At 42.7% G+C, this 24,206-nt stretch overlaps 3 protein-coding genes across 5 annotated transcripts; 1 reads left to right on the forward strand and 2 right to left on the reverse strand.

Moving 5' to 3' along the window:
- The first annotated feature begins 489 nt into the window (after positions 1-489).
- On the forward strand, positions 490-6,442 carry LOC111221368 (flavin-containing monooxygenase FMO GS-OX-like 4). 3 transcript variants are annotated; one of them, XM_022744730.1, is made up of 11 exons: positions 490-601; positions 883-981; positions 1,425-1,631; positions 1,729-1,867; positions 2,884-3,011; positions 3,129-3,181; positions 3,368-3,492; positions 3,598-3,705; positions 3,816-4,025; positions 4,213-4,263; positions 4,412-4,445. In XM_022744730.1, the coding sequence occupies exons 3-11, from the start codon at positions 1,426-1,428 to the stop codon at positions 4,415-4,417; spliced, it is 1,026 nt and encodes a 341-aa protein (XP_022600451.1). In that variant the 5' UTR covers positions 490-601; positions 883-981; position 1,425; the 3' UTR covers positions 4,418-4,445. The 3 variants fall into 3 exon arrangements, with proteins under 3 accessions (XP_022600451.1, XP_022600449.1, XP_022600450.1); XM_022744728.1 differs by lacking the exons at positions 4,213-4,263; positions 4,412-4,445 and adding an exon at positions 5,011-6,442; XM_022744729.1 differs by having other exon boundaries at positions 4,213-4,422.
- Positions 6,443-6,963: 521 nt separating this feature from the next.
- On the reverse strand, positions 6,964-10,935 carry LOC111221391 (P2Y purinoceptor 3-like). Its single transcript, XM_022744762.1, has 2 exons — positions 10,290-10,935; positions 6,964-9,787 (listed from the first exon to the last, which is right to left on the reverse strand). The coding sequence occupies exons 1-2, from the start codon at positions 10,763-10,765 to the stop codon at positions 8,878-8,880; spliced, it is 1,386 nt and encodes a 461-aa protein (XP_022600483.1). The 5' UTR covers positions 10,766-10,935; the 3' UTR covers positions 6,964-8,877.
- Positions 10,936-14,481: 3,546 nt separating this feature from the next.
- Positions 14,482-20,779, reverse strand: LOC111221345 (schwannomin-interacting protein 1-like). The gene is made up of 6 exons (XM_022744705.1): positions 20,774-20,779; positions 20,454-20,563; positions 19,893-19,974; positions 18,505-18,618; positions 18,076-18,193; positions 14,482-17,841 (listed from the first exon to the last, which is right to left on the reverse strand). The coding sequence occupies exons 1-6, from the start codon at positions 20,777-20,779 to the stop codon at positions 17,747-17,749; spliced, it is 525 nt and encodes a 174-aa protein (XP_022600426.1). The 3' UTR covers positions 14,482-17,746.
- Positions 20,780-24,206: the final 3,427 nt, after the last annotated feature.

Consider the following 24,206-nt stretch of genomic DNA (forward strand, 5'->3'; position numbering starts at 1 on the left):
TATCTCAGTATTTATGTATGTAATGCATGTATTTTAGTCTTCCACATTTTATTTTTAGTCTTCCATACATTTATTTTGTAAAAAATGTGCCGACATGCTGAAGCAGCATTGGTGGAAGAAGCATTCACTGTGTGTGTGTGTGTGTGTGTGTGCGTGCGTGCGCGAAAAATATTAAGTTGCATAAGATGAAAATACAAGTACCTCAAAATTTTACTGAAGAACAGTGCTTGAGTAAATGTACCAACCTACTTCCGGCCACTATCTATTAGTAATAATTCCACCCAATGCTGTTTTATTAGTGTTAGAATAGAATAAGTGCAGTTTTTGTGTAACTTCTAATTTTATTTTTACTCATTTAAATATGAAGCGATAGGGCTTTTATTGTGAAAGACTGGCGTCGGAAGTGGTGTGGACCGCGAACGTACACACAGAGACAGTAGCGATAGATAGAAAACTTTTGATACAGCGTTTCTCGCCGTTACACCTCTCTCCATAAGTGTGAATGTAACGGTGTTATACTGCGAATCGTTCGGCGATGTTTCCTTGATCTCTGCCGCTAACGGTCTAAACGCAGGAACGGAAGTGGACTGACGGAGATACGGTAACACTTAAGTTATTGATTATTGCTGATTAATCGCACTATTTTGTCTAAAAGTTTGTCTTTTAGTTCAGATACGTAACAAGCTTCATAGCTAGCTAGTTTAAAGAGTTTGTTGTCGTTGTTTCTGGGCATGCGCAGTTTAGGATGGTTAACCGTTCGCCTCGGGGATGATTTAATCAAAATATCGAGTAATAAGATTAATAAATAATTAGAGAGGAAGTTGTTTTTGGATGAATGAGGCTCAGAGTGAAGCTGTTAACCTGCTCCGTGTTTTTAAACAGTTTCTACCTGCATGGTGTTGAGTCTCTCAGCGGGTCAGAGTCCAGACCGGATCCACTGATTAACAGGTGTTCAGTTCACGTCACCTGCTCTGACTACAGGTAAAGTCCTGCCTGTGTACCAGAAAAATGATCCCTGTGACTGAAAAATATCTGTACGTTACCATTTTATATTGGTATTACGTCTGGAGAATTTGATTTGTTGGCCTTGGCGTCTCTGTAGCACCACAACACTGATTATGCTAACAATGCTAATGCTAACAATGAACAACAATGTAACACTTTTACCTTTATCATTAAACTCCAGCTCTGATTTGGATGCTGCACTTGGCCATATTGTGATTTCCATTATGTTTTGATTAATTGTGCAGCTCTAGTCCAAACCTCAAAACGATTAAAAATATAATTAACATAATGTAAATAATTTAAGGAAGAGCAGCAAATTTTCACCTTTGAAAAACTGGAATCATGAAAAAATAAAATAATCAGACTAACAAACAGCAGTCAGATAAACAGAGTGAAGAGCACAGTCTCTCTCTCCCCAGGATGGCGTTGCAGCGGGTGGCGGTTATCGGGGCCGGGGCGGCGGGACTCTGTGCGGCCAGACACATCCTGTCCCGCCCGAACAGCTTCGCCCGCCCGGTGGTGTTCGAGCTCACCGACAACATCGGCGGCACCTGGTGTTACGATGAGCGCGTCGGTAACTATGACAACGGACGACCGGTTCACAGCAGCATGTACAGAGACCTCAGGTATGTTAACACACAGGTGAGTGTGTGTCATCACTCTGCTCACTGATGAACAGAAACTGACTCACAGGTGAGTATGTTGACCTCCTGACCCCGACAGGACCAACCTCCCCAAAGAGGTGATGATGTTCCCTGATTTCCCCTTTGACCCTCAGCTGAGCAGCTTCCTGCCCCATCAGGAGGTGCAGAGGTACCTGGAGAGGTACTGCCACAGCCACAACATCCGCCCTCACATCAGGGTGAGTCGCCCACCCGCTGGTCATATGACCACGCCATCACGCCATCATCAGATCTACATTCAGCAGAGGAAAATAAATCTGTTATTATCTCTTCTTTCTGTCAAACATCTGGATGAATATTGAAGGTGCAGAGTTGAAGCTGGTGTCATGATCCTCTCTGGAGCTGAAACATGAGTCAGTTATTGATTGACAATTATTATTGATCATCAAATAATCGTTTTTCAAGCCTCTCAGATTTGAAGATTTGATGCTTTTCTTGAGATTCATCATCTTCTTCAGCTTTAGGGAATTATAGTGACACCTTTCACTGTTTTCTGGTGTATTATGAAAATAAAATGATATAGAAAATCAATAATCAATAATAAAAAATAATTGTTAATTGAAGCCCTAAATGAACCGAGGCTTCGTGTCAGTTGCCAAACGTTGCAGCTTCTTTTGTCTTATGTGATACATGCTACACGTCTTTGGGTTGTATGACAAAAGCAACATATTTAAAGGAGCTATTTGTAAGTTTTGCTATTGCTGCATCGCTAACGTTAGCATTAGCAGCGGTTTACTGACCAGTGTAGAGGAAACATTGTGAGTTCAGCATCAAACTTCATTCTTTTACTCGCTAACATCTGTCTCCAGAGGCGGAGACAAACACCAGTGTTGACTCTTGTTTAGCTTCTATTTCTATCACTTCCTACTGAAGTTAGCATGCTAACCAGTTTGCATGCTAACCGGTTAGCTGCGGCCCGGTCGCCGCCTCATCACTGTCCTGAAGATGTAGCTGCACAGAGGACAAGTTATAACCTCTTGTCTTGTAAATGAAACAAAGGCTGAAGCTCTCGGCAAGACTGGTCAGTAAACAGCTGTTCATGCTAACATTAGCGGCATAGCAATAGCAAAACTTACAAACAGCTACTTTAAAGACGTCACTTTGTGCTTTAGGAAATGATTGATTATTATTTTACAGTGTCATAAACTAAAAGATTGATTAGATGATGAAGAGTTTGAGCTTTGTTCTTCGTCAGTTCAACACTGCGGTGGAGAACGTGAGGCCTGTCGTCGAGGAGGAGACGACCACGTGGGAGGTGACATCATGTGATTCGTCAGGCGGTCAGAAAACAGAGACCTTTGACTCCGTGTTTGTCTGCTCAGGGTGAGATGGGACAGTTTGTTACTAACACGTTATTTAAGGCACTTCGTCCTGTTGCCACTTGGTGTCACCAAAAGCTTCATTTACCAGGTGAAGTATTTGTTTGTGTTTGTTTCTCAGTCACTACTCTGACCCACACATCCCAGACATACCAGGGGTGGAGAACTTTAAAGGTACAGCCAACATTTATTTGTCTGTTTGTATTGAATAAATAAAAAAGTAGAATTAATAACAAGGAGCTGACTAAAGTAAAGTATAATTTAAAATAGAAAATCCCAGAGGACACAGAGTTGTTGGAGGATGCTAAGCTAGGCTACATGCGTCCTGGACACTGATGTCCCTCCTCTCTCTGTCTGCAGGTGAGGTGCTCCACAGTCACTCGTACAGGTACGCAGAGCCGTTCTCAGGTCAGTCGGTCGTGGTTCTGGGAGCCAAAGCTTCAGGACTGGACATTTCCATTGAACTGGCCAAAGTCGGCGCCCAGGTAACCGACAGTGACGTACAGCACCGCGCTGACGCTTCAGGCACTGAAACCAAAGTCAAGGTGTTTTCAGAACTAAAGCCATGAACGGTTTGCGTCTCTCTCCAGGTAACTCTGAGTCACGGCCGTCCTCGTCTCACCTTCCCTCTTCCCTCTGGGATTCAACAGTCCAGTCCGGTGGTGGCGGTCCAGGACGACGGCAGCGTTCGCTTCCAGGTGACTGAACTCTCCTGAACTGATCTGCACTGACTGAGCCGGTTCAGTCTCTGGAGTTCAAACGGTCTCAGAATTTCTCTCCATGTTAAAATGAAACGCACCTGTTTCAGGACGGGTCTGTGGGCCGGGCCGACGTCCTCATGTTCTGCACCGGGTACAACTTCAGGTATACGTTCCTGGACGCAGATCAGCTGAGTTTGGAGATCCAGGACCACATGGTGTCTCCGCTGTACCGCTTCCTGACGCCACCCGCCTTCCCCTCGCTCTTCTTCATCGGCATCTGCAAGATCATCTGCCCCTTCCCCAACTTCGACTGCCAGGTGAGGAACCAGGTCTCAAGACTCTCACTGTGACGTGTGATCCAGATTCAGCCAGAAAACTTTATTTGTACAGGAAGAAGAAAACAGACAGATACAGGAGAGAGAGGACACGACAAAGGGAAAGATGAAGTTAAAAAGTCAGAGGCAACAACAGGAAACATCCATCTGTTCTGGTTCTTATCCTCAGGTGCTGAAGACCTGGCTCCTCCCACAGCTCAGCATATGTCAAGAGTCAAATGTAAGAATCAGTCCTGTCCAGTGCCAGGGTCAGTTCAGACCTTAGAGACCAAACCTCTGATTGTGTCTGAGTTCATGGCGATCAATGAAGAGGATGAAGCTGATGGAGCCTCAACCAGAGGAATTGATTTATTGATTTCTCTCTATAGATCTGATCACTCCTCTTCAGCTCCTCTGTAGTTCATGACGCTCTGTGGTTTGATGCTTCGGGATCTTTCCAGTCGATTATTTCATGAAATATTTCATGTTGATCGATCAGCTGTGTGAGTGTCAGATGCTCTGACCGTCTGCTGAACACTGTGGTGACGTTTCCATGACAACAACAGGAGGAGTGAGAGCGACAAACTTCTTAAATCTTGTTGTTTAAGACATTCTTTTTCTTCAGGCAACTTTGAGATGTGAACAGGTGTCACAGGCGCTAACGCAGCCAATAAACGGACTCCATGGAAACTGTAGAATATTACTGCTGTAAAATCTCTTTTACTGCTGCAAATACCTTAATGTTTTTCCTTAACTAAGGAAACATGTTGAGAGATTGAGGGGAAATCTTCCTGTGTAGTAGAAGTGTCAGACTTCAGGAGAAAACTGACGGTGTTTTGTGCAGCGCGCCCCAGAGAAACGTTCAGGACCAGACTCAGGTGGATGTTTATGAGCAGGTTGTTCACAGGTTTTGTTCGTAGTGAGATTAAGTTCAGTTCAGACGTCAGGCTGATGAGATCTGAGCTCTGGTCCCGTTTTGTCTCTGAAGGTCCAGTTCGCTCTGGCTGTGTTGGACGGCTCCGTCTCTTTACCGTCTCGGGCCGAGATGGAGGACGAGGTCCGTCGAGAGCTGCAGGAAAAGGTGGAGCGTGGAGTCCAGCGGCGCCACCTGCTGATCATGGAGAAGGATCAGTGGGAGTACTGCCGGACGCTGGCTCACGCCGCCGGCTTCCCGCCGCTGCCTCCTGTCGTACGCAGCCTGTACGAGGAGGTGTGGCGGCAGAGACAGATTCACCCCCAAAGCTACCGGAGCCTCAACTACAGGCTGATCAGTGACACCCAGTGGGAGCTGATCGATTGATCAATGGAGAAAAATTTATGATCAAAATCACAAAATAATAATGATAAACAACAATTTTATAAAGAACTTCAGCTGAACAACCTTCAAACAGGGAGAAAGTCCAGGAAACACAAGTTGATGCAGCTCGTCATCTGAAGGTCAGTCCACCATCTTGGATTTCACCTTTCAGCTCCACTGACTCTGAAAACAATCACCTGCACTCCATCAGTTGGCCGCTGCATGACTGTGGTCCAGACTGAAACATCTCACCAGCCTCTGGATGAGACCTCATGACGTTCATGTTCTCCAGAGGATGAACCTCACAGACGGTGGTGATCCTCTGACTTCTCCTCTGGCGCCACCATCAGGTCACATTTGAACACTTTGGTTTATGATCAACACCTGCAGAACTGCAGCTGTACTGGCAATCCAGAGGTTCTTATTAATGGCTAATAACTGATCTATAAGAGGTTATTAACAATTAATAAATGCATTAATTACAGCTAATAAATGGAGCCTCATTAGGAAGCGGTGCCTGAGACAGAACGTGAAGCTTGTGTTTGAGTTTGGTTGTTGTTTATTAGCCGACAAACAAATCAGCACTAAACTACATCATTAACCCCTGAGGAGACAGACCCATGTGAGTCATAACACTGGTCTCCTCTGAAAGGAAACTTTAAATTCTACAACCAAACAAAGTCACAGAGACACTGACATGAAGAAATTTAAGTTTTTTGTCTGATTTCTGTTTTTTGGCATAAAAAGAGAAAGTCAGGCCTGTAGTTGGAGCTGTGGTGGAGTGTGAACAGTTGCTGAAGTGATGTGAGGATCAGGAGACTAACAGCTTTCTAATAATGTATAAGTTTGTCCAGGTTGTGTGAAGAGTCTGGTGAACACACTTTAATCAGTGCGACCGGGTCACAGAGGAGGGACGTGGACTTTAAAAGGTTAAGGTACGGTGGCCCCGAGAGGTCAAAGCACTGCAGCTGAAGAAAACAACACACAACACAACGGAAGTGTTTCCAGGGGACACAAAAAAATGCTGCACCAGTCCGGGGACATAGCAGTGAACTCTCCTCTGATTGGCTGACTGTTTTCTGAGTGATCAATAAAAATAAAGCAGATTTCAGGTAAAAACACTCAGAGAAACCAAATCCTGCAAGGTTTGGATGGTGGGTCCAGGTGGGCGGGGCTTGGTGACTGCTTAGCTGTGACATCACAAAGTTCCAGAAGTCCTGACGGCTGGTTTTAAGGCTCAGTTTCTGAATACAGGCTGTGTGCATTTCTCTGTGGACTGAGGCTTTGATACTTTCACAGTATTAATATAGAAGCTAGAGCTGATCTATAATCACACTACACATGGACACAGACCTTTACTCTGGAGGCAGGGCCACCGTGCTGAGGAGATATAAAGTCCTGTGCAAAAAGTGCAAACTTGTTAAATAAACATTGATACTTGTGTTAATCTGCATGATTTGAGTTTTGTTGTTTGTAAGTCTTTGGTTGTTTCTCTGTCGAACACTCTGACCTGCAGAGGCAGCGGATGTGTCTCGTCCAGACAAACGAAGGCGATCGCTCGGCTGATTAATCATTTCTGAGTCGTTCACTGGGAGCGAACGGATCCACACGTTAACCATGAACGAGGCCGAGGACACAGACAGCTGATGTCAACAACACACTTTAATCCAGATTACTGCGCCACAAAAAACAAAACGTCAAAATACACCAGTGGAAAAAATGAGGTCTGATATCAGAGACTGACCTGAGCCCGAAAACAACAACAACAACAACAAGGTAACATGAAGCAGCAGCGTCCGTCATGCACAGTGTTGCTCTTTATAAAATACATTCACACACCAGCGCAGGTCACAACCACATATTAATGACACGTTCCAGGATGATTCAGTCCCGTCGTCACTAACGTGACACAAGAACAACAAAGTCAGCAACCTGCTGACCTTCAACAGAACACAGTCAGATTTTATGTCACAGGGTCAAAGGTCACTTCTCTAGTTTCTGCAGAGCAGGAGAAGGTGCGTGTTCACGAGCATTTTTACTTCCTGTCAGGTCGACGTTTGGGGGGAAAAGGTCCCTTCTGTCTTCTGGTGCGATAACAGAAGAGCTTAAAGGATCAGTGGATTCATTAGTTAAAGTAGTTAAATGTTATAAAAGTCGTTTCATATCATTGTAAACTGGATCTTTTTGGACAGAACATTGAGACATTTGAAGACGTCACTTTGGACTCTGAGAATTTTGACTTTATTTTCTATAAAAGATTCAGATCATAATGAAAAATAATCAGCAGAGTAACTGGTAATAAAAATAATCATTGGTTTCTCTTCACTGTGTCCCAGACTCCTCCTACATACAGGAATGAGGAAGTAAATACGACGTAAAGATTAATTGTTTATGAAGCTCACTATGTGGAAGCTGAGGGTTAAGGTTAGTTCACACTCACAAACATTGTTTTATCCTGTTTTCTCGAGATTACGGGATAAAAAAATCTTTTGGAGTTTAGCCTTTCTCGTGTCAAGAACATTTTTATTCTCATCCTGAAGCTCTCACTCTTTCCTCAGGTTCGTTTGTATAAATGTTCGGACCTGTCATAAATCTGTTCTGACATGAGGCTCAGTGTTTTCCTCCTGCAGTGTTTCTTATTATTATATTCTCATTATTATTATTATTTAAACTAGTATGGATGTGGGACACGCTGTGTCTTTAGCAGCCACGACCACAAAAGAATCCACGTCTGGAATCAAATCAAAATCACATTAGATCTGAGCTCTGAGAGTTTGGGGGCAGATGAAGGTGAAGATGCTGCGAACTGCAGGAAATGAATCTGTTGAGGGTAATATGAGGGCAGTCGATTTAAATAAACACTGTCCCCTGTATGAGGCTCCACACATTCACTGAGGGAGCGATGAGGACGCTGTAGTTTGAGTTGGTGCTGGCTGTTCAATACTTATGTTTTGGTCCCGACTGAGAATTAAACTGTTGTTTATTTATTCTTTGATCAAACAGTTCCTGATGGAAACCAAAATTTAGCCAATTTGAAATAATTTTACTTTGAGACATTCTTGCACATATGTGTTTCCATCCACCAGTTCTTATGTGTATTTTAAAGTTTCTAGAAATGTCAGAAATTCAAAAAAGAAAAAGGTTTTTGCACCTTGAGGAAGCGGAAAAAAGTTGGTACATAAGCAAAAGCAAAATGTGACATTACAATGGAAACAGAACTTCAATGATGTTTCCACCGAACAGACGAAAACATCAAAATCATGGTTTTCCATTGTTTGCGCTCCGACTTTTTTAATGTTGCATCATCTTCTTTAGCAATGATTTCCTGGAGATTTACTTTCACCAACCGTTTATCTGAATGTGCCCGGCTCATAATAACTCTTTTCACAGTGGTGGATGGAAACGTGCGTTCATTTGTATTTTCTTTTGCTAACTGAAATTTGTTTAAACATGTTTTGAATTTGGATGGAAACTCAAGTATAAACCTCCAAACACTCTACAAAAAAAATGTTGCTCCTGATGCGTCATCATGTTTGTATTTTACTTAAAAAGAATTTCCTAGAAGATGACCCTGGAAGACTTGGACTCATTCTCCATGTGAACCTGCCTTTCAACCTTCTCTGCCGCCTCCTGGTCGTCCTCTCCCACCCCGTCCTTTTTGAGGATCTTCAGTGGCCACCAGAGGGAGCCGTTCCGGCGTTCTCGGCGGACGCTGTGTTCTACCGGCCAGCAGCAGGGGGCGCCCTTATCCCCTGTCAGGAAGTAGAGGAGGGCGTTGAGCCAGGCATTGCAGGAGGCCAGCGGCCGGGTGACCTTATAGCAGATGGAGACGGTCTTCATGGCGTAACAGCCACCGAGCTGCCCCCGCCGCAGGAGCAGGAAGAGCGTCCGGGTCACGTGGAAAGGCAGGAAGCAGAGTGCAAACAGGAGCGTGATGGTTACGATGGTTTTGATGGATTTCCGCCGCCGCCGGATATAGTGGGAGTACTGCGAGCCAGAGATGGAGACTGAGGTTCTTTCCCGCTCTCTAACTCCCTCTGATGCTCCGTCCCCCACCTGACCGTCCTCGCCGCCCTCTATCGAGCTGGGAGGGGAGCGGAGGGTCTGAAAGATTGTCCTGACCACTTGAGAGTAGCACCAGGCAATGATGACGAAGGGCACAAAGAAGCCCAACAGGTGGAGGACGATGCCGTACGGGACGTAGTCGGCAAACTCCTTATCGATGGCGTCGTCCCAGCAGTTCATGTACCCCTCGCCATCCTGTTCCCCAGTCCTGTTCCCACTGTCCCTCGCCCCTCCAGGCCCAGCAACCCCGCCACCTCCTCGCCGGACGTATCCAGTCTGGGCGAACCTGAAGATGGGGCAGGTGAGAATGAAAACCACCACCCACACCAACGCACAGGTCCCCTTCACCACCCGCTTGCTCTCCAGAGTGATGGTCCTCATCGGGTGGCAGATCCCCAGGTACCTGTGGAGGACAACCAGCGGTAAGTTTGAATCCATCGAGTCTAAAGTCACTCGACAGTCGCTGTGTAAAAATGACAATCTGCTTTTTTCTACCTCTGTCTGAAGTTAAGGACACAGTTTTTTAAAAAGATAAGAATTTAGATCTTCCACCGGTTCGTCTGCACATTTCAAATTTGTGTTTTCAAAACCTGAGTGTAAATTAAAAAAGAGTTGAAGTACAATGAAGTTTGAAATATACCAAGTTTGGTTTATCGGTAGAAACAAAATGCAAATCAGTGTCCACCTTTGTTTGGTTTTTTCAGGCACTTCACCTGTTGTAATTTCTGTTTAGGTGTTGACATGAACACTGTGGTAATTATAAGTCTGATATGACATGAATGCACCATTACCCTTAATCCTTTACCCCCAATAGTTTCGGACAACCAACCAAATGGTTTGTGCCACCTAGTGATAAGTGATAGCGTGATTCTCCACTGGGCTGGCGTGTTTCTGTAGCATCCTACCTGTGCACGGAGATGCAGGTGAGGAAGAAGATGGAGCAGTAGAGGTTGAAGTAGAAGAGGAAGCGCACGAGGCGGCACATGAAGTCCCCGAACACCCAGCTGTCCCTCAGCACGTAGCTCGCCACCAGAAAGGGCAGCGACAGGCCGTACATCAGGTCGGTGGTGGCCAGGTTCACCATGTAGATCAGCGAGGTGTTCCAGCGCCGCCCACCACCACCGCTGCTGCCCCCGCCGCCGCAGCAGCCGCCGTGGTGACGGCAGGAGCGCAGCAGCACTACTGAGTTGAGGGTGAGGCTGAAGAGGAAGGTCAGCGAGTAGCAGACGGGCAGGAAGACATACTTGTAGGATTCATCGAAGCTGCAAGAAGACGGGGGGAGGGACGAGGTGGGCAAGGTGCCAGAGGTGTTGGGATGGTTGCTCGCCGCCGCCACCAAACTAATGTCCGGATTGACGTTGGAGCCTTGGCTCAATCTCATGATCAACCTCTGAGGGTTATTCCTGGCAGAGCTGGATCAGTTCAGGTTCCTCTGGCATCGTCTCAGCTCCTTCACCGAACTCAAGTCTTCTCACTCTCTGAGGTTTCCTTCATTTGTCCTTCCTCTATCTATCAATCAATCTATCTATCTATCTACTATCTATCTATCTATCTATCTATCAATCTATCAATCTATCTATCTATCTATCTATCTATCTATCTATCTATCTATCTATCTATCTATCTGATCCATATCTCTGGTGAGAAGAGTTCCTGTGAAAGGGGAAAGAAAACACACAGTCATTGGTTTAGTTTTGCTGATGAAGACTATGTCTCACTCAATTAGCCCCTCAATCATTAACGAAGCTTTCCGGAAACCTCTCTCCATTCATGTAGCCTTTGTGTTCCAGCTGTTGAAGCGTTTGGGTCAGGGTTTAAATTCAAGCCTGTGTTTTGAAACAACAGAGTCAAATCATGTCACAACAACTGTGTTGAGGTACGTTGGCTGTTCAGGACAGTAACAGCTCTTCAATCATACTGAAATCACACGACATGAAACTGGAAAGATCATGTCGTCAGGAGGGAGAAAAGCTTTTCTAATGGACATGACGAATACAGGATCTTCAGGATCTGAAGCGTAGTTTATATTTTAATGATTTAACTCTGTGATAGTGTCACAAAGTAAAAAGTAATGTTGTTTTTTCAACCACAAAAACTAGAACCTTCTGTCAACAGACCACGCAGCTTTCAGCAGTGCAGACTGAAATACCTCAACAGCTACTGGACACACTGCCATGAATGTTTTTCTTCTAAATAACTATTGGTCATATATTTGGGCGGCACGGTGGAACAGTGTTAAGCACTGTTGCCTCACAGTGTTTGTTGTTCTCCTCATACAACAGCTGATCCAGTTAATTGGCTCCAGCCCCCCACACAAACCTAAAGGGATCAGCAGTACGGCTAATGGATGGCTGAATGAATGGATGAATGGGTGAATGAATGAATGAACAGATGAATGAATGAATGAACAGATGAATGAATGGATGAATGAGTTGATCATCAGTGTTTTCCTGCAGCAGCGGTTTCATGGCGATCTCTTGAAGTGTTTCCTGTTCCCGTCCGTCAGGACGACAGAGGTTGATGTAAACAGATCATCTTATATTTGGTTTTGCTGAATCATTATTACCAATATTATCAATATCACCCTGAATTTACTTAATTAGAGACTGAAATCATCAGAAAAAATGTCCAAAACAATCACACTGATATAATAATTTCAACAGATACACAACATTATATTATTATGATCATTTATTGTAATTATTACTTTATAATCAGCTTTGTTTTGAATGCCAATGTTCAACTTCTAACTTAAAGAAACAGAAATACCACCTTAATATTTTGAACAGATGAGTAGATGTGCTTTTACCATTAATGGTAAATCATCAGTTATTATGTGTTAATGGTGTCTGTACTGCACACAAGGTTTTTAGTTTCCCATAGTTCCCAAGTTGACATGTTGTTTTGTCCAACCCAAGACTTTTAGAGACAAACCCTCTCACTGGAGATACACAACTGTTGTTAATTCATTTAAGCACTTCTAATTTCACACATCAAAGAGGACATGAATGCGTCGCAGCTGGATTTGTGTCACGTCCAGTCAGAGCAGTTTGCAGCATTTGAACAGGACAGACTAAATCTGAAGTAAAACTGTCCCTGATCATGAGGAACTGCAGCTCTCAGCCAGTCTGGGTCCAGAGCTTCACGCTCTGAACATCGGTGTGATCTGGATCAGATGGACTGATGTCCTACCTTCAGTCGTCCTCTGAGTCTCGTCTTGTCCTCTGAGTCTCGTCTTGTCCGGTCTCTTCGGCGGAGTTGTGGCTGAGAAGAGTCTGTTTCGGGGCCGAAGGGTCTCTCGGGGCTTCTCCCCTGACCTTCAGCTTCTCTGTAAATAATTAATGAGCGTTCATTCAGTCAGAACTGCAGGAATGAAACTCAATACAGGGACTGCAGAGCAGGAGGAGGCGGCGCTCGCAGTGCAGCTCCGAGCTGTTGACCTCATGGGACGCTCTGGCTCTTTATAGCAACTGAGGTTTTAAATGATGAAATGTTCTTCAATATTATTATCAAGATTTCAATTCTTCTCTCAGATGCTGAAACATTCATCTCAAGATAATTACATGGTGATTTTATATTGCTGTTTGTACTGTCGATACAAACTGTTGTAACTGTGTTGAAGTGTCTCATATCGTCCCTGTTAAAAGACTAAATCACTGACCTCAGTTCTGACAGAATAATCATGAGCTCGAAAAAACAACATGTTATTAATCTGCAACTGGTTTTTACCAGAAAACAAAAATATTAAAGAGAAAGAAAATGTTACGTAGCATTAATGATTAAAGATGATCAAGAGCAAGAATGACTGAAGCTGATTAACATATCATTAACACATCATAGTTCATGAAACAATAGAAAATGTGTTTTTTGGAATTAACTATATTGTTGAGGTTTTTGAATCATCAATATCCTTACATGTACAGACCTTTAATCAATAGCTGATCAATAGCTAAATCTGTCTAACTGAGATAATAAACCACTCACCTTTTCTTTGGCAGAAGCTGCGGAAGCTTTAAGAGTCTCGCTCTCTCCTCCTCGTCCTGCCTCTCGTTATCTGAGGCTTTAATTAGAAAGCAAAGTGAATACAGTAAACACATCAGCCCCTCCTCCTCTGTTCTCCCTCCTTCACCTCCAACCCTCCTGCTCTGTTCCCTCCATCATCATCATCATCAACTCCGATTCATACGGTAAATACTGATTTTGTCCTCCGACAGTGAACACACAAGTTGGAGAGCCGCATGACAAAGCAGTGCTCGTGTGTTTGAACACGCAGCAGTGTTGAGTATAATCAAACACAGCAACACAATCGCTGGTCAAACAGTGCGCAGGTAGCAGAGGTATGAATCAACACGGTGGGGGTTAGGATGTCAAATTACTCTGACATTTATTCAAAATACTTGCTGCAAATAATGGAAAGAGTTCCTCTTTAAATTGTGAAAAATGTCCATCATTATTTTCCAAAGCCTTTTGTTGTGTGACCAGCTGTCAGAGACTCAAAGACGCTGAAATTTCTGTCAGAGAAAACTACGAAAAGAAGCAAATATTCACATTTAAAAAGCTGCTGCTGGTGGATTTTATTGCTTAAAAGACTTCAGACATGTTGCCAGTTAATTTTCTGTCAAGAAAAAGCCCTCAGGAGTTTAATCTGACCGTGCTGCTTCTAGACGTCCGAATATACGACGACATCGCACATTTTATTGAGGAAATCAAAGTTTTGTTACGTTAGCAAAGTTAAGCTAGCTTACATCTTAGCTATGGTCAAGCTCACTTATTTTTCTTGTGTTTTAACAACAAATATTTACTAAGTATTTCTACAAAACATTACAAACAAAGACTCATGACACAGGACTAATGATAGCTAACAGGTTAGCGAACTTTCAATTATTAGTTTTCTGCTGCTTGTTCCCACATGAACTCCTAGCTTTAGCATGACTTTTCCTCATACTTTTTTTCTAGTGTTTTCAGAACTAAAAGAGCTTTAAATAAAACTAAATATTTAAGAAGCTAATACAGGTTAAATAGATACTGATATATAAATAAAATGATTATACTGAGAACACAAAACACAAATACAAAACAGACCTTTTGCGTCTCAAAATATATTTCAAAATTAATGTTTACATTCACAAATACATTTGTAATTAATTTTACTTACATTTTAAAATACATCTCTAAAGTCACAGTGAAACGAAAAACAATCTGTTCTCTTTGTTCAGGACAAATATTCCTCTTATTATTGTCTGAATGATCCTTCACTTTGTTACACACCACACTGACATAAAGTTTCCAGAGGAAACATCACATTAAGCTTCATTACTTCAACACTCTCATAAAAACGTTTCAGTGTGACTTTAAATATATATATGTGAATAAAAAAGTTAACAAAGACATTGTCCCTTTACAGTACATTGCCCTCCATTAATATGACATTCATTCTTATCACAGATCAATGTGAGAAAATGTGGAAATAATCAGTATCAAAATATAACTTCTTTGTAAGGCACTAGAGGACATTGCTAGTGGTGGTTTATAAAAGCCACATTTTAAATAATGTAAATGTCCTTGGCTGGTGTATAAACCAAAGGTTAATTGCTGCAGTTATATATAAACACATCCTCAAAAATGTTCAGGAGCTTAAAAAAGCAGCGTGGTCTCAAGGTGGAAAACCATGTGGTGACATCATCAGGTTAAAAGAAGAAAACTCAAAACACGGCAGCAATATTTGATGTACGTCATCACATACACTTGGCTATATGAAGTGGATTATTCCCTTGCATTTCTTACAAGTAAACAATAGCATAATTCCTGCCTGTACCTGAAGTGTTTAGCATCAGTTAAAGAGGAATGCCACCAAAATTTCTAAACTCTTTCAATGTTATATGCATTTGTTTAACATCAATATTATAACTTGTAAAGTCATTTAAAAAGGCAGCTCAACGAATGTAATTGCTTCTAAACTTATAGAACAAATGGACGGCCTTGTTCTTGTACCTAATATCAAATATGAACTATTTTCCTTCTTATCTCAGCTACACAGGACTGTCTGAGAGTGGTGCATTAGCTCAGTCATGACAACATATATCTAAACTAAATTTGGTGAAATTCCCCTTTTGTTTATTTGTTCTGTGTTTTTAGGAAAAATAACAACAAAACAAAAAGGTATCAGTTGTCTTGCTACAAATGCTGTATGAGTGTCTGTTCCCTTCTTATAATAACAGGCAAAAGTAATAATGTAAAAAACACAATAAAACTTAAATAACATAAGTTAGAAATCCTGCCCTTTTTTCCGATAGCATTTCACTTTTGTCAAAAAACAGTTTTAGAGAATGAAGGTAAGAAAGTAAAACAATATGGACTTTTCTATTTAGTGGAAACGCTTAAATTAAAAATGATTTCTAAAACTGAGCTCAGTATAAAATTTGATCCCAAAAACTTTTCATTCAGTTGTGGTTCCCCTCAAATCAAAACGTACTCAGACTCACTACTGGAGTTTCTACCTGAGAAATATCACACAATTCAAATGCACAGACGCCACCGTCACATTTCTGTGTCCTACTCTAAAGTTTATAGAAAAACAGCTGTTAAAACTAGATTGTTTGACCAAGTAAAGAAGAAAGATTTTTATCATAAATTCCACTTTTTTTTTGTACATGATTAAAGATTTCATCCTTTTTTCTTCAACAACCCGAGCATTTGTTTCTTGAGTGCATCTTAAAGGCCTTGAAAACCACGTTTTTCTTCCTTTACATTAAATATTTATGACTAAATAAGCAACATTTAAAATTAAAGTTTGTCAAAAAACATCAATACTTATTACTTATTAATCTTAATGCATGAACAACCTGAGCTAATCTGCTTCCTCAGAACTGTGTGAGTGTGGTTTTATCACATTTGATTGACGATGGCCAGTAGAGTATTGCTTAAAGTTTGACTGATGGAAGGAAACACATGTCCTGCCCACTTCAAACAAGTCAGAGGACACTGACATCAATTATCAATTTCTTAAGTAAAACGACAAAAACTGCTCAAACTTGCTCAGAAAATAGTGTTTTCATGTGTTCAACGATCCCATTGTTGATAGTAGAAAGCTGATTGAGAAAATAGGTTTTTGGGGCCTTTAAGATTTACCACTTCACCACACCCTCATCTTTTACAACTAGATTGTTGTTTCAGGTGCTGTCGGTGCAGCGTGTCTTGTAATGATGCTAATGCTTTTGTTTGGGTCCCTAACACACTCCCGGTTTACGCTCTGTCACCTCGTGCATCATGGGAAGCTATCGGATATCAAAAGATCCAAGTGCAGATGCAACCAATGCAAACAAGAGATTGAAATCCAAACCAGTTTGTGTAAATGCATCTGTCTCTCTGAGATGTACGTATGTGATCTTTACTCCGCCCAGGATTAACTAAGTGGGTCAGTGTGGAAGTGAGACACTTGCAGCGTTCGTGCTCTGTGATAATGAAACAGAATTTTGAAGAAACAAATATTGTAATCGATTCTGAAGCATCTGTAAATCCAGACATAAATTATCCTCCGCATATCCAAATCCTTTGATGTTATTCGTAACCATAGTGTCGTCTGCTAATAACCAACGGATGATGGAAACTATATCTAGTTTTCTTCTCTGTAAGAACTGGTCACCCAGAATTACTCTCTTACGTATACTGGCGTCTATTTCCTCTCTCAGCCTCCTCCTTCTATTCCAGATACAATTGCAAAAAAACTGAAAACACAGATCCTGAGTAGCTTAATAGACCGAAGCACTTACACTGCAACACTGGATTAAATGGCTGAGTGCAGTTTAGGAAACATGATGACAGGATCTGTGCTGAAGAGCTGCGTTGTGTTTGTTTCGGCAGGTTCCGAGGTCGGAGATGTTGACGAACGGATTCGGCTTCTCAACAGTCAAACTGAAGTCTTTGTTGATTTGAACCAGTGACGTTCTGTCTGTTGGTGGTTGGTTCTCCTTCTCATCTTCTTGTCAACCTGTCGTCATGTTCCAACTCTCATCCGAACTTTCCTTTGATCGTGTGTTGAAGATTCATCCCGTCGATCACATAACTGCTGTTTGTTTCAATCCTGTGATCCCATGTCAGAGCGACGCTGCACCACTTTTTGGGTTATTTAATTTCCCTCCATGTTGACCGTCCTCTCGTATCTCCCTCATGTTGCTCCAGACGCTGGTGATTTGCCAGTTTTGATAAATTAGCATGTTGGCTAACGTTTTGTTGAAGTAAACGACTCCTGGGATGATGTGGACGAGCAGCCCCACCTGGTCCCAGAGAAAGGTCCTCGTGGACGTGGAGAAAACTCAACAGCTTGGCTGAGTTTGTGCGGACCGTCCGGTCCGTGGTCCTGGTGTTAGGTCAGGTCCTGGACGTCCAGCAGCATGGCGTCCTGCTTCGTCCTCAGCTGGTCTCGTACCAGCAGGTGGGCGACCAGCTCGGAGCTCAGAGCTGGAAGAAAACCAACAAGACAAAAACTCAGGTGTGGTGAAATGACAGGATGTGGTCTGTTATAGACATGGACATGGGGGGGGGGGGGGGGGGGGGGTACTGTACTGCAAAGATACTGTGTGAGGTTCATTAAAGTCAGAGTCAGAACTCACAACTAGCGGTTGGAGCATAAAGAATTACACAATAGGAGCAGATAGTTTTAACGTGTGCGTGCGTGCGCGTGTGTCTGTGTACCATGTACGTCCTGTTGAAGTGATGCTCTCAAGCTGCTGAGCTGCTGCACCGAACGATCCTGCAGCTCCCAACGCTCCAGATGTTTCCGCTTGGCAACACCGCTGCTGCCGACCAGACGCTGCAACACACACACACACACACACACACACACACACACACACACACACACACACACACACACACACACACCACACAAACACACACACACACGGAATCATCTACGGAACACATTTCTCTTGTATTAAAAAGGACTCTGAAAGTCTTAAGTTTTTTCGGTCGAACTCTGGATTTAAGACGTTGGAAGCCTTTTGCGTGTTTTTTCTTGTTTAGTTTCTTTGAGGAAACTGAATTCATACTTTTCATCACCCTGTTATCATCTTCCTCGTTTCATTCCCTGCTCTTCATCCCTCCTTCTGTCCTTCCCTTTACCTCCTTCTCCTTCTGCTCAGCCAGCAGTTTGTCTCTCAGCGTCCTCAGAGCGGTGGCCACTTCCTGTTTCAGCCCAGAGGCGTGGCAACCGTTGCGCCCCGTTCCCATGGAAACCTGATGGAGATGTAAGGTCAGTGGTCAGGTAACGATCCCACGAGCTTTGATCAGAAGAAACAAATACAAACATCTGCGTGACTTTTTCCAAAGGTCCGATATAAATATATAAAGTTTCAGTAACATTCAGTCGGGCTTCCTTCTCTCTGAAGATATTCAGACTTCTGTAAAGTTTCAAGAACATGACACACCTCAGCCGGATGTGGCGGACCGTCGGCTGCACCTCACACAGGAGCAGCGCGGTCAACAGGCGTCAGGCTTATCATCTAGTTGATCTTCTTTGATCTGGTTTAAATCATTTCTGCAGTTTCAGACTCTTTTTATTTTATTTAGACAAACGTCTTGTGCAGCTGTCGCCACAGATTTGTCTTCTTTTGTTTCATAAAAATGTCCAGTTGTCATTTCAAGTGTCTCAGATCAGATAAAGTCCAGATTTATTTACACTCGGTCACGTATCTGCTGCTCGGATCTGAAATCAGCTCAGTCCGTCTTTGTGTTGGGAGATCGGGGTCGGTCCCATCAGGGATCAGATAAATGCTCCTTGAGTTTGATCAGATGTGTAGAAACATCTGGAGAACAACAGCTCGTTGTGTTTACAAGGTAAGAGGTTATAATACGTCTTCAGAACGGAGGCTACAGTGAGCCGCTATCAGAAAGTGAGGAGACGGGACGGAGCTAGCTGGTTAGCATGCTAACATCAGTGGAAGAAAAGACGTGATCGAGACAAGAGTTAACGTTGGTGTTTGTCTCCACCTCTGGAAACAGATGTTGGAGAGTAAAAGAATGACATTTGATGCTGAATTCACGTTTCTTTCAGACTGGTCAGTAAACAGCTGCTAATGCTAACGCTAGCTATGTAGCATTAGCAAAATTTACATATAGCTCCTGTAAAATTATGATTATTATTATTACTGCTCTTGTTATTGTTATTATTATTGTTGCTGTTGATGTTATCGTCATCATTATCATTATTATTATTGATAACTTTACCTATGCTATTGCTATTACTATTTTTACCAAATCAACATATTAACATGTATGCAGCTGTTCCTGGTCTCTCTCTCTCCCACCCCCCACCCTCCTCTCTCAACCCAACCTGTCTGTGTTTCAGCACATTTCAGTCAGCCTTCAACGCCTCTTGTTCAGAGTTGAGGCAACATCTGATCCAGTCACATGTGGAGACAGTAACTGGGCTCAGTCTCTGGTGGTTCAGGTCCAGTGTGGTGGTGTGAAGGTGATTCCCCGCCCCGCTCAGCTCTAATGTAGACAGAGACCTTTCTGTTGGCTCCATCCTCCTCTTCCTCGCTGTCGCTGTTGTTGATGAAGCACAGCTGCAGGTTTCTGTGGTTGTGAAATCTGTAAACAGACAATAAACATCCTGAAGCTCCAGCAGGAGGAGACAGTGACCCTGAACGCCTCACAGTGTTCAGACTGTTTACACTTGAGTCCCTCTTGTTTATTCTTATTCACATTTTTCTGCAGTTTGATGCTGATTTTTATTTTAACTTTTTCTGCAGCATGAAGCAACTTTTCATTCAGTCTGTTCACAGCATCTGCTTCATTTACTCCTGTCACTTCTCAAACTTCTCCAATCTGAAAATATTCTGTATTTTTCCTCTAATTTCCTTTTTAAAAAAATGACTGAATCCATTAATTAATTATTAAAATAATTGTATTTTTTCTCTCTATCAACGAATCGACAGAACAGAACCAGTTGTTCTGAGTTTTACTCTGACTGACCTCCAGTGACCCCAAGCTGCTGCCTTCAAAATAAAACACACATTAAAAAAACATTAGAAGCTTTTAAATGTGCAGACCGTGCGGCTCTGCGTTACCGTGACGTGCCGGCAGCGGCTCGACACCTCCTGAAGTCTTCCTCCTCTTCCTCCCACACGTCTCTCCACACTCCCCCCTGACTCTCCTCCATCCTCACCCCCACCTCCCTCTGCAGGAAGACAGAGAACACAGTGATATTACTCCAAACAGATCTTCTGATAACACACGACGGATTAAACCAGCTGAAGGTTTCTAAAGACGAGAACAAAGGAAATATGTGAAAATCATGTTCAAAGTTTTTCACTAAATCAGTTCAGGATTTCTTCACAGGATGGAGAAATGAATCTTATGGATCAAGATCACAGATCAGACTCATTACCTTCATATTGAGTTTGATTCTAATGTTTCTATTCTGTGATATTTTGGCAGCAAACCCACAAAAGTAAATTCCTTGTATGTGTGAATGTAAATCAGCTGATTGATGCTGATTCTGGTTCTGAACAAAAGCATAGACAGATCTGATCTGAGGTCTGTTTACTGAAGCAAAGGGAGGTTTTCAGACTAAGTTATCATTATGTCACAAATATGCAGCAGTGATCTGCACAGTGTCCATAATGTCAGGGTGGTTGAACTGGGTCGCTCTTCTTATTTCAGCTCCTTGCACCGTGTGAAACCACAAACTGGGTTTCACTCAGAGGATTTACAGACACAACAAACATGTTCTCATCCTTCAGGAATGAAATCTGACGGGGACCAAAATAATGACGAGGTGGCAAAAAGAACCAACAACGACAGTTTCAGGGCTGCAGGAACAAGTCATGAACCCTGACGTGTTGATGTGTTGAACTTGTGATCAAATAGTTTCTTATTTCCACATGAGTCTCTTTGTGGCTGTTTGGTTGTTTTGTCTCTTTGTGGCTGTTTTGTTGTTTTGTCTCTTTGTGGTTGTTTGGTTGTTTTGTCTCTTTGTGGTTGTTTTGTTGCTTTGTCTCTTTGTGGTTGTTTTGTGTCTCTTTGTGGTTGTTTTGTTGCTTTGTCTCTTTGTGGTTGTTTTGTGTCTCTGTGGTTGTTTTGTTGTTTTGTCTCTTTGTGGTTGTTTTGTTGCTTTGTCTCTTTGTGGTTGTCTTGCGTCTCTTTGTGGTCAGATCCCTCCTGAGGCTCCTGCTCATTAAAACCAGTAACAACCGAGCAGGAAAACTCAGATACAAGAAAACAGAAAGCTTTTCATTGTCAACACTCCACCAAGGGAGAAAACACAAAGACTTATGGGAAATGTAGTCTGTCTTTTAAAAAATAATAACCACTAACAGCTCCAGTAAAGAGCACAGCTCGTCTTCATGGCTGACCTTTGCCCTTTCTCTCCTCTCCTGCTCCTGTTTCTCCAACTCAGCTATTCGCTGGCTCAGGTCCTCCCAGTGCATGATGGGAAGGTCCTGGTAGTCCACAGAGGACGCCGCTGCATTGTGATGATGAAGCTCTCTCTCCTCCTCCTCCTCCTCCTCCTTCTCCTCAGCCGTCTCTTTCTCTCCCTCCATCCTCCTCTGCAAATAAACAACAGAAAAATATAAAACAGGAATGAAAAACTTCAAATTAACTTGAATACGTGTTTTAATAAATGAATGATAAATCAACAACCAACTGTCTACAGCTGCTGGAACATTTATAACAAATGTTAAACTTACAGACCCGTTTAGTTTAGACTGTATGAACATGATAAATAGGATTTATAGTTATGAGTGAGTCTCTTCAGGCTCTGTCCCTGTGTGCAGCAGAGACATATTCAGGCTCTTTACTCCAATAACAATGACAACATCACAGTGTAGAAGAGTGGGGCTGCAACTAACAGTACATCATCATCGATCAATCTGCTGATTATTTTCCTGATTCATCGATTCATTGTTTTGTCTGTAAGAAATTAAACATGTTGTAATTGTAATTATTTGATTATCAAAATAGCTGCTGATTAATTTTCTGTCAATCGACTGATGGTTGAAGCTCTAATCAAAAGTAAAATCTTCTCTTAACATGACTTTAATCATATAAAACCATTTCTCTGCATTTTAACAAACCCAACAATCAATTAATATGTGGAGAAAATAATCAGCTGATCAACTGATGATGAAAACAATAATTAGTTGCAGGCCTATATGAACGCTGCAGCCATTTATATATTTTTATACTTATAGCCTACCTGAATAAGATTTCTTAGATCTATCTATCTATCTATCTATCTATCTATCTATCTATCTATCTATCTATCTATCTAATCAGTAGTTTATGGTTCCAGTTTAAACACATTGCGCCTGGTCACAAACTTGTTCCAACTTGGATTAAATCATATTAATCCGGATTAAAATAAAGTCTCTCGGGTCTGTGGAGCTGCGGTGTCCCCGCCGCAGACAGCCCTCCCTGCCCACAGTTGTTTACCAGCAGCGGGGAGACCTCGGAGGGATTTTACCCACCTACCAGTCACATCCAGACGGTCCGGATCTCTCCGACATGTCGCCGTCCGTCGCGCCGCGGCTCCCCTCGGCTCCGCGGGCTTCGCAGTGAGGGCTGACCGCGGCTCGGAGCTGCGGACGTTTTTACAGCGACATTAAAATAAAAGTTGGTGAAAAACAAAAGTGGCCTAAAAGTAGTTTAACACCGTCTGAAGGAAGGCAGGACCTTTCCTTTTCCTCCCCCCCCCTTCCTCACCCCTTCCGCCGTTCCCACTTTAACCTCTTGGCTTCGGCGGAGTGACGGAGGTTTGAGCGGTGAAACGGCACCGAGCGGCCGGTACCGGGGGTTAATACAGTAGCAGTACTTATGAAAGTACCGAGTTTAATATGACAACACGCCAGTAGCTTCACTTTCTGTAACCTGAGGGTGAAGATGTCTCCGAGGCAGAAGTAAAGTTAGACTGACCCGGGGCCGAGACTTTTTTTAAAAAACCCCCCCCCCCCCCCATATATCAGTATTATATATTATTTAATTACATAGTGACTTAGTTGTCATTTACATTTGACTGTTAACAAAGTCAATCAGTTACAAAGAGACACAAAGTGAAGTAGACAAGAATGATAGAGAGACACAGAGACAACAAGGAGATGAAAACCACAGTCTTTCAGTCTGGGGGCTCCGGCCCTCTGTACGAGGGTGGGGGCCTTTTACATGTCTGTGTCCATGTCTCATGATCCGTCCCTGGCTGTAGGACATGTGGAGTTACAAACTAGCTGTTATTTACTGAGATTATTTCATCTGAGAATACGTAAAAATGTTTATTTAATGTTCATTTAACACCTTTTTACTCATTTAATAACTGTGACTTCTTTAGAAGTCTGCAGACCCGCCCCCTCCTGAGTAAATGTGCTGGTCACTGCCTCATTTTTCACTCTGGACACACAAATACACATAAACACGACCTGCTGTGGTTCTTTAAAGTGTCCCTGTGAAACCTGGTCTCTGTTCACAGAAGAGTGTGACGGTAAAAACTGAAACAAGCGTCTTTCTGAAAATAGAACATGTTTTTAAAATCCATATCTCTGTGTTTGTTTGTGTGTGACTGGTTCGGGTCCGCAGTCGCTCTCTGTTTGGGGAAACTGGTCTGCGTGGAGGCAGTGAAGGGGTTAAAGGCCGAGCCTCCCGGTGTCCTGTTTCACCATTTTTTGGAGATGACGACTCAAAGCAGATGGAGGATTTGGGGGATTCACGTCAACAAAGGAAACATCACAGCATTCCAACAATATTCCAACAATATTCCCATAATATTCCCATTATATAACAGCCTCAACTTTACTGTTTGCTTCTGTTTCCTATGAAGTTCTTTGAAC

The sequence above is a fragment of the Seriola dumerili genome, unplaced genomic scaffold (genome assembly GCF_002260705.1).
Source record: "Seriola dumerili isolate Sdu_G_001 unplaced genomic scaffold, Sdu_1.0 BDQW01000086.1, whole genome shotgun sequence".
Classification (NCBI taxonomy): domain Eukaryota; kingdom Metazoa; phylum Chordata; class Actinopteri; order Carangiformes; family Carangidae; genus Seriola; species Seriola dumerili.

Coding starts and splice junctions, on each gene's coding strand:
- LOC111221368 (XM_022744728.1), top strand. CDS start 1,426: ATGGCGTTGCAGCGGGTGGCGGTTATCGGGGCCGGGGCGGCGGGACTC. Junction 3,493..3,597: donor TGGCCAAAGTCGGCGCCCAG/GTAACCGACAGT, acceptor GTCTCTCTCCAG/GTAACTCTGAGTCACGGCCG. Junction 4,026..5,010: donor TCCCCAACTTCGACTGCCAG/GTGAGGAACCAG, acceptor TTGTCTCTGAAG/GTCCAGTTCGCTCTGGCTGT.
- LOC111221391 (XM_022744762.1), bottom strand. CDS start 10,765: ATGAGATTGAGCCAAGGCTCCAACGTCAATCCGGACATTAGTTTGGTG. Junction 9,788..10,289: donor ACCTGCATCTCCGTGCACAG/GTAGGATGCTAC, acceptor TGTCCTCCACAG/GTACCTGGGGATCTGCCACC.
- LOC111221345 (XM_022744705.1), bottom strand. Junction 18,619..19,892: donor AGGATGGAGCCAACAGAAAG/GTCTCTGTCTAC, acceptor CATCTCCATCAG/GTTTCCATGGGAACGGGGCG. Junction 17,842..18,075: donor ACTTCAACAGGACGTACATG/GTACACAGACAC, acceptor GTTTTCTTCCAG/CTCTGAGCTCCGAGCTGGTC.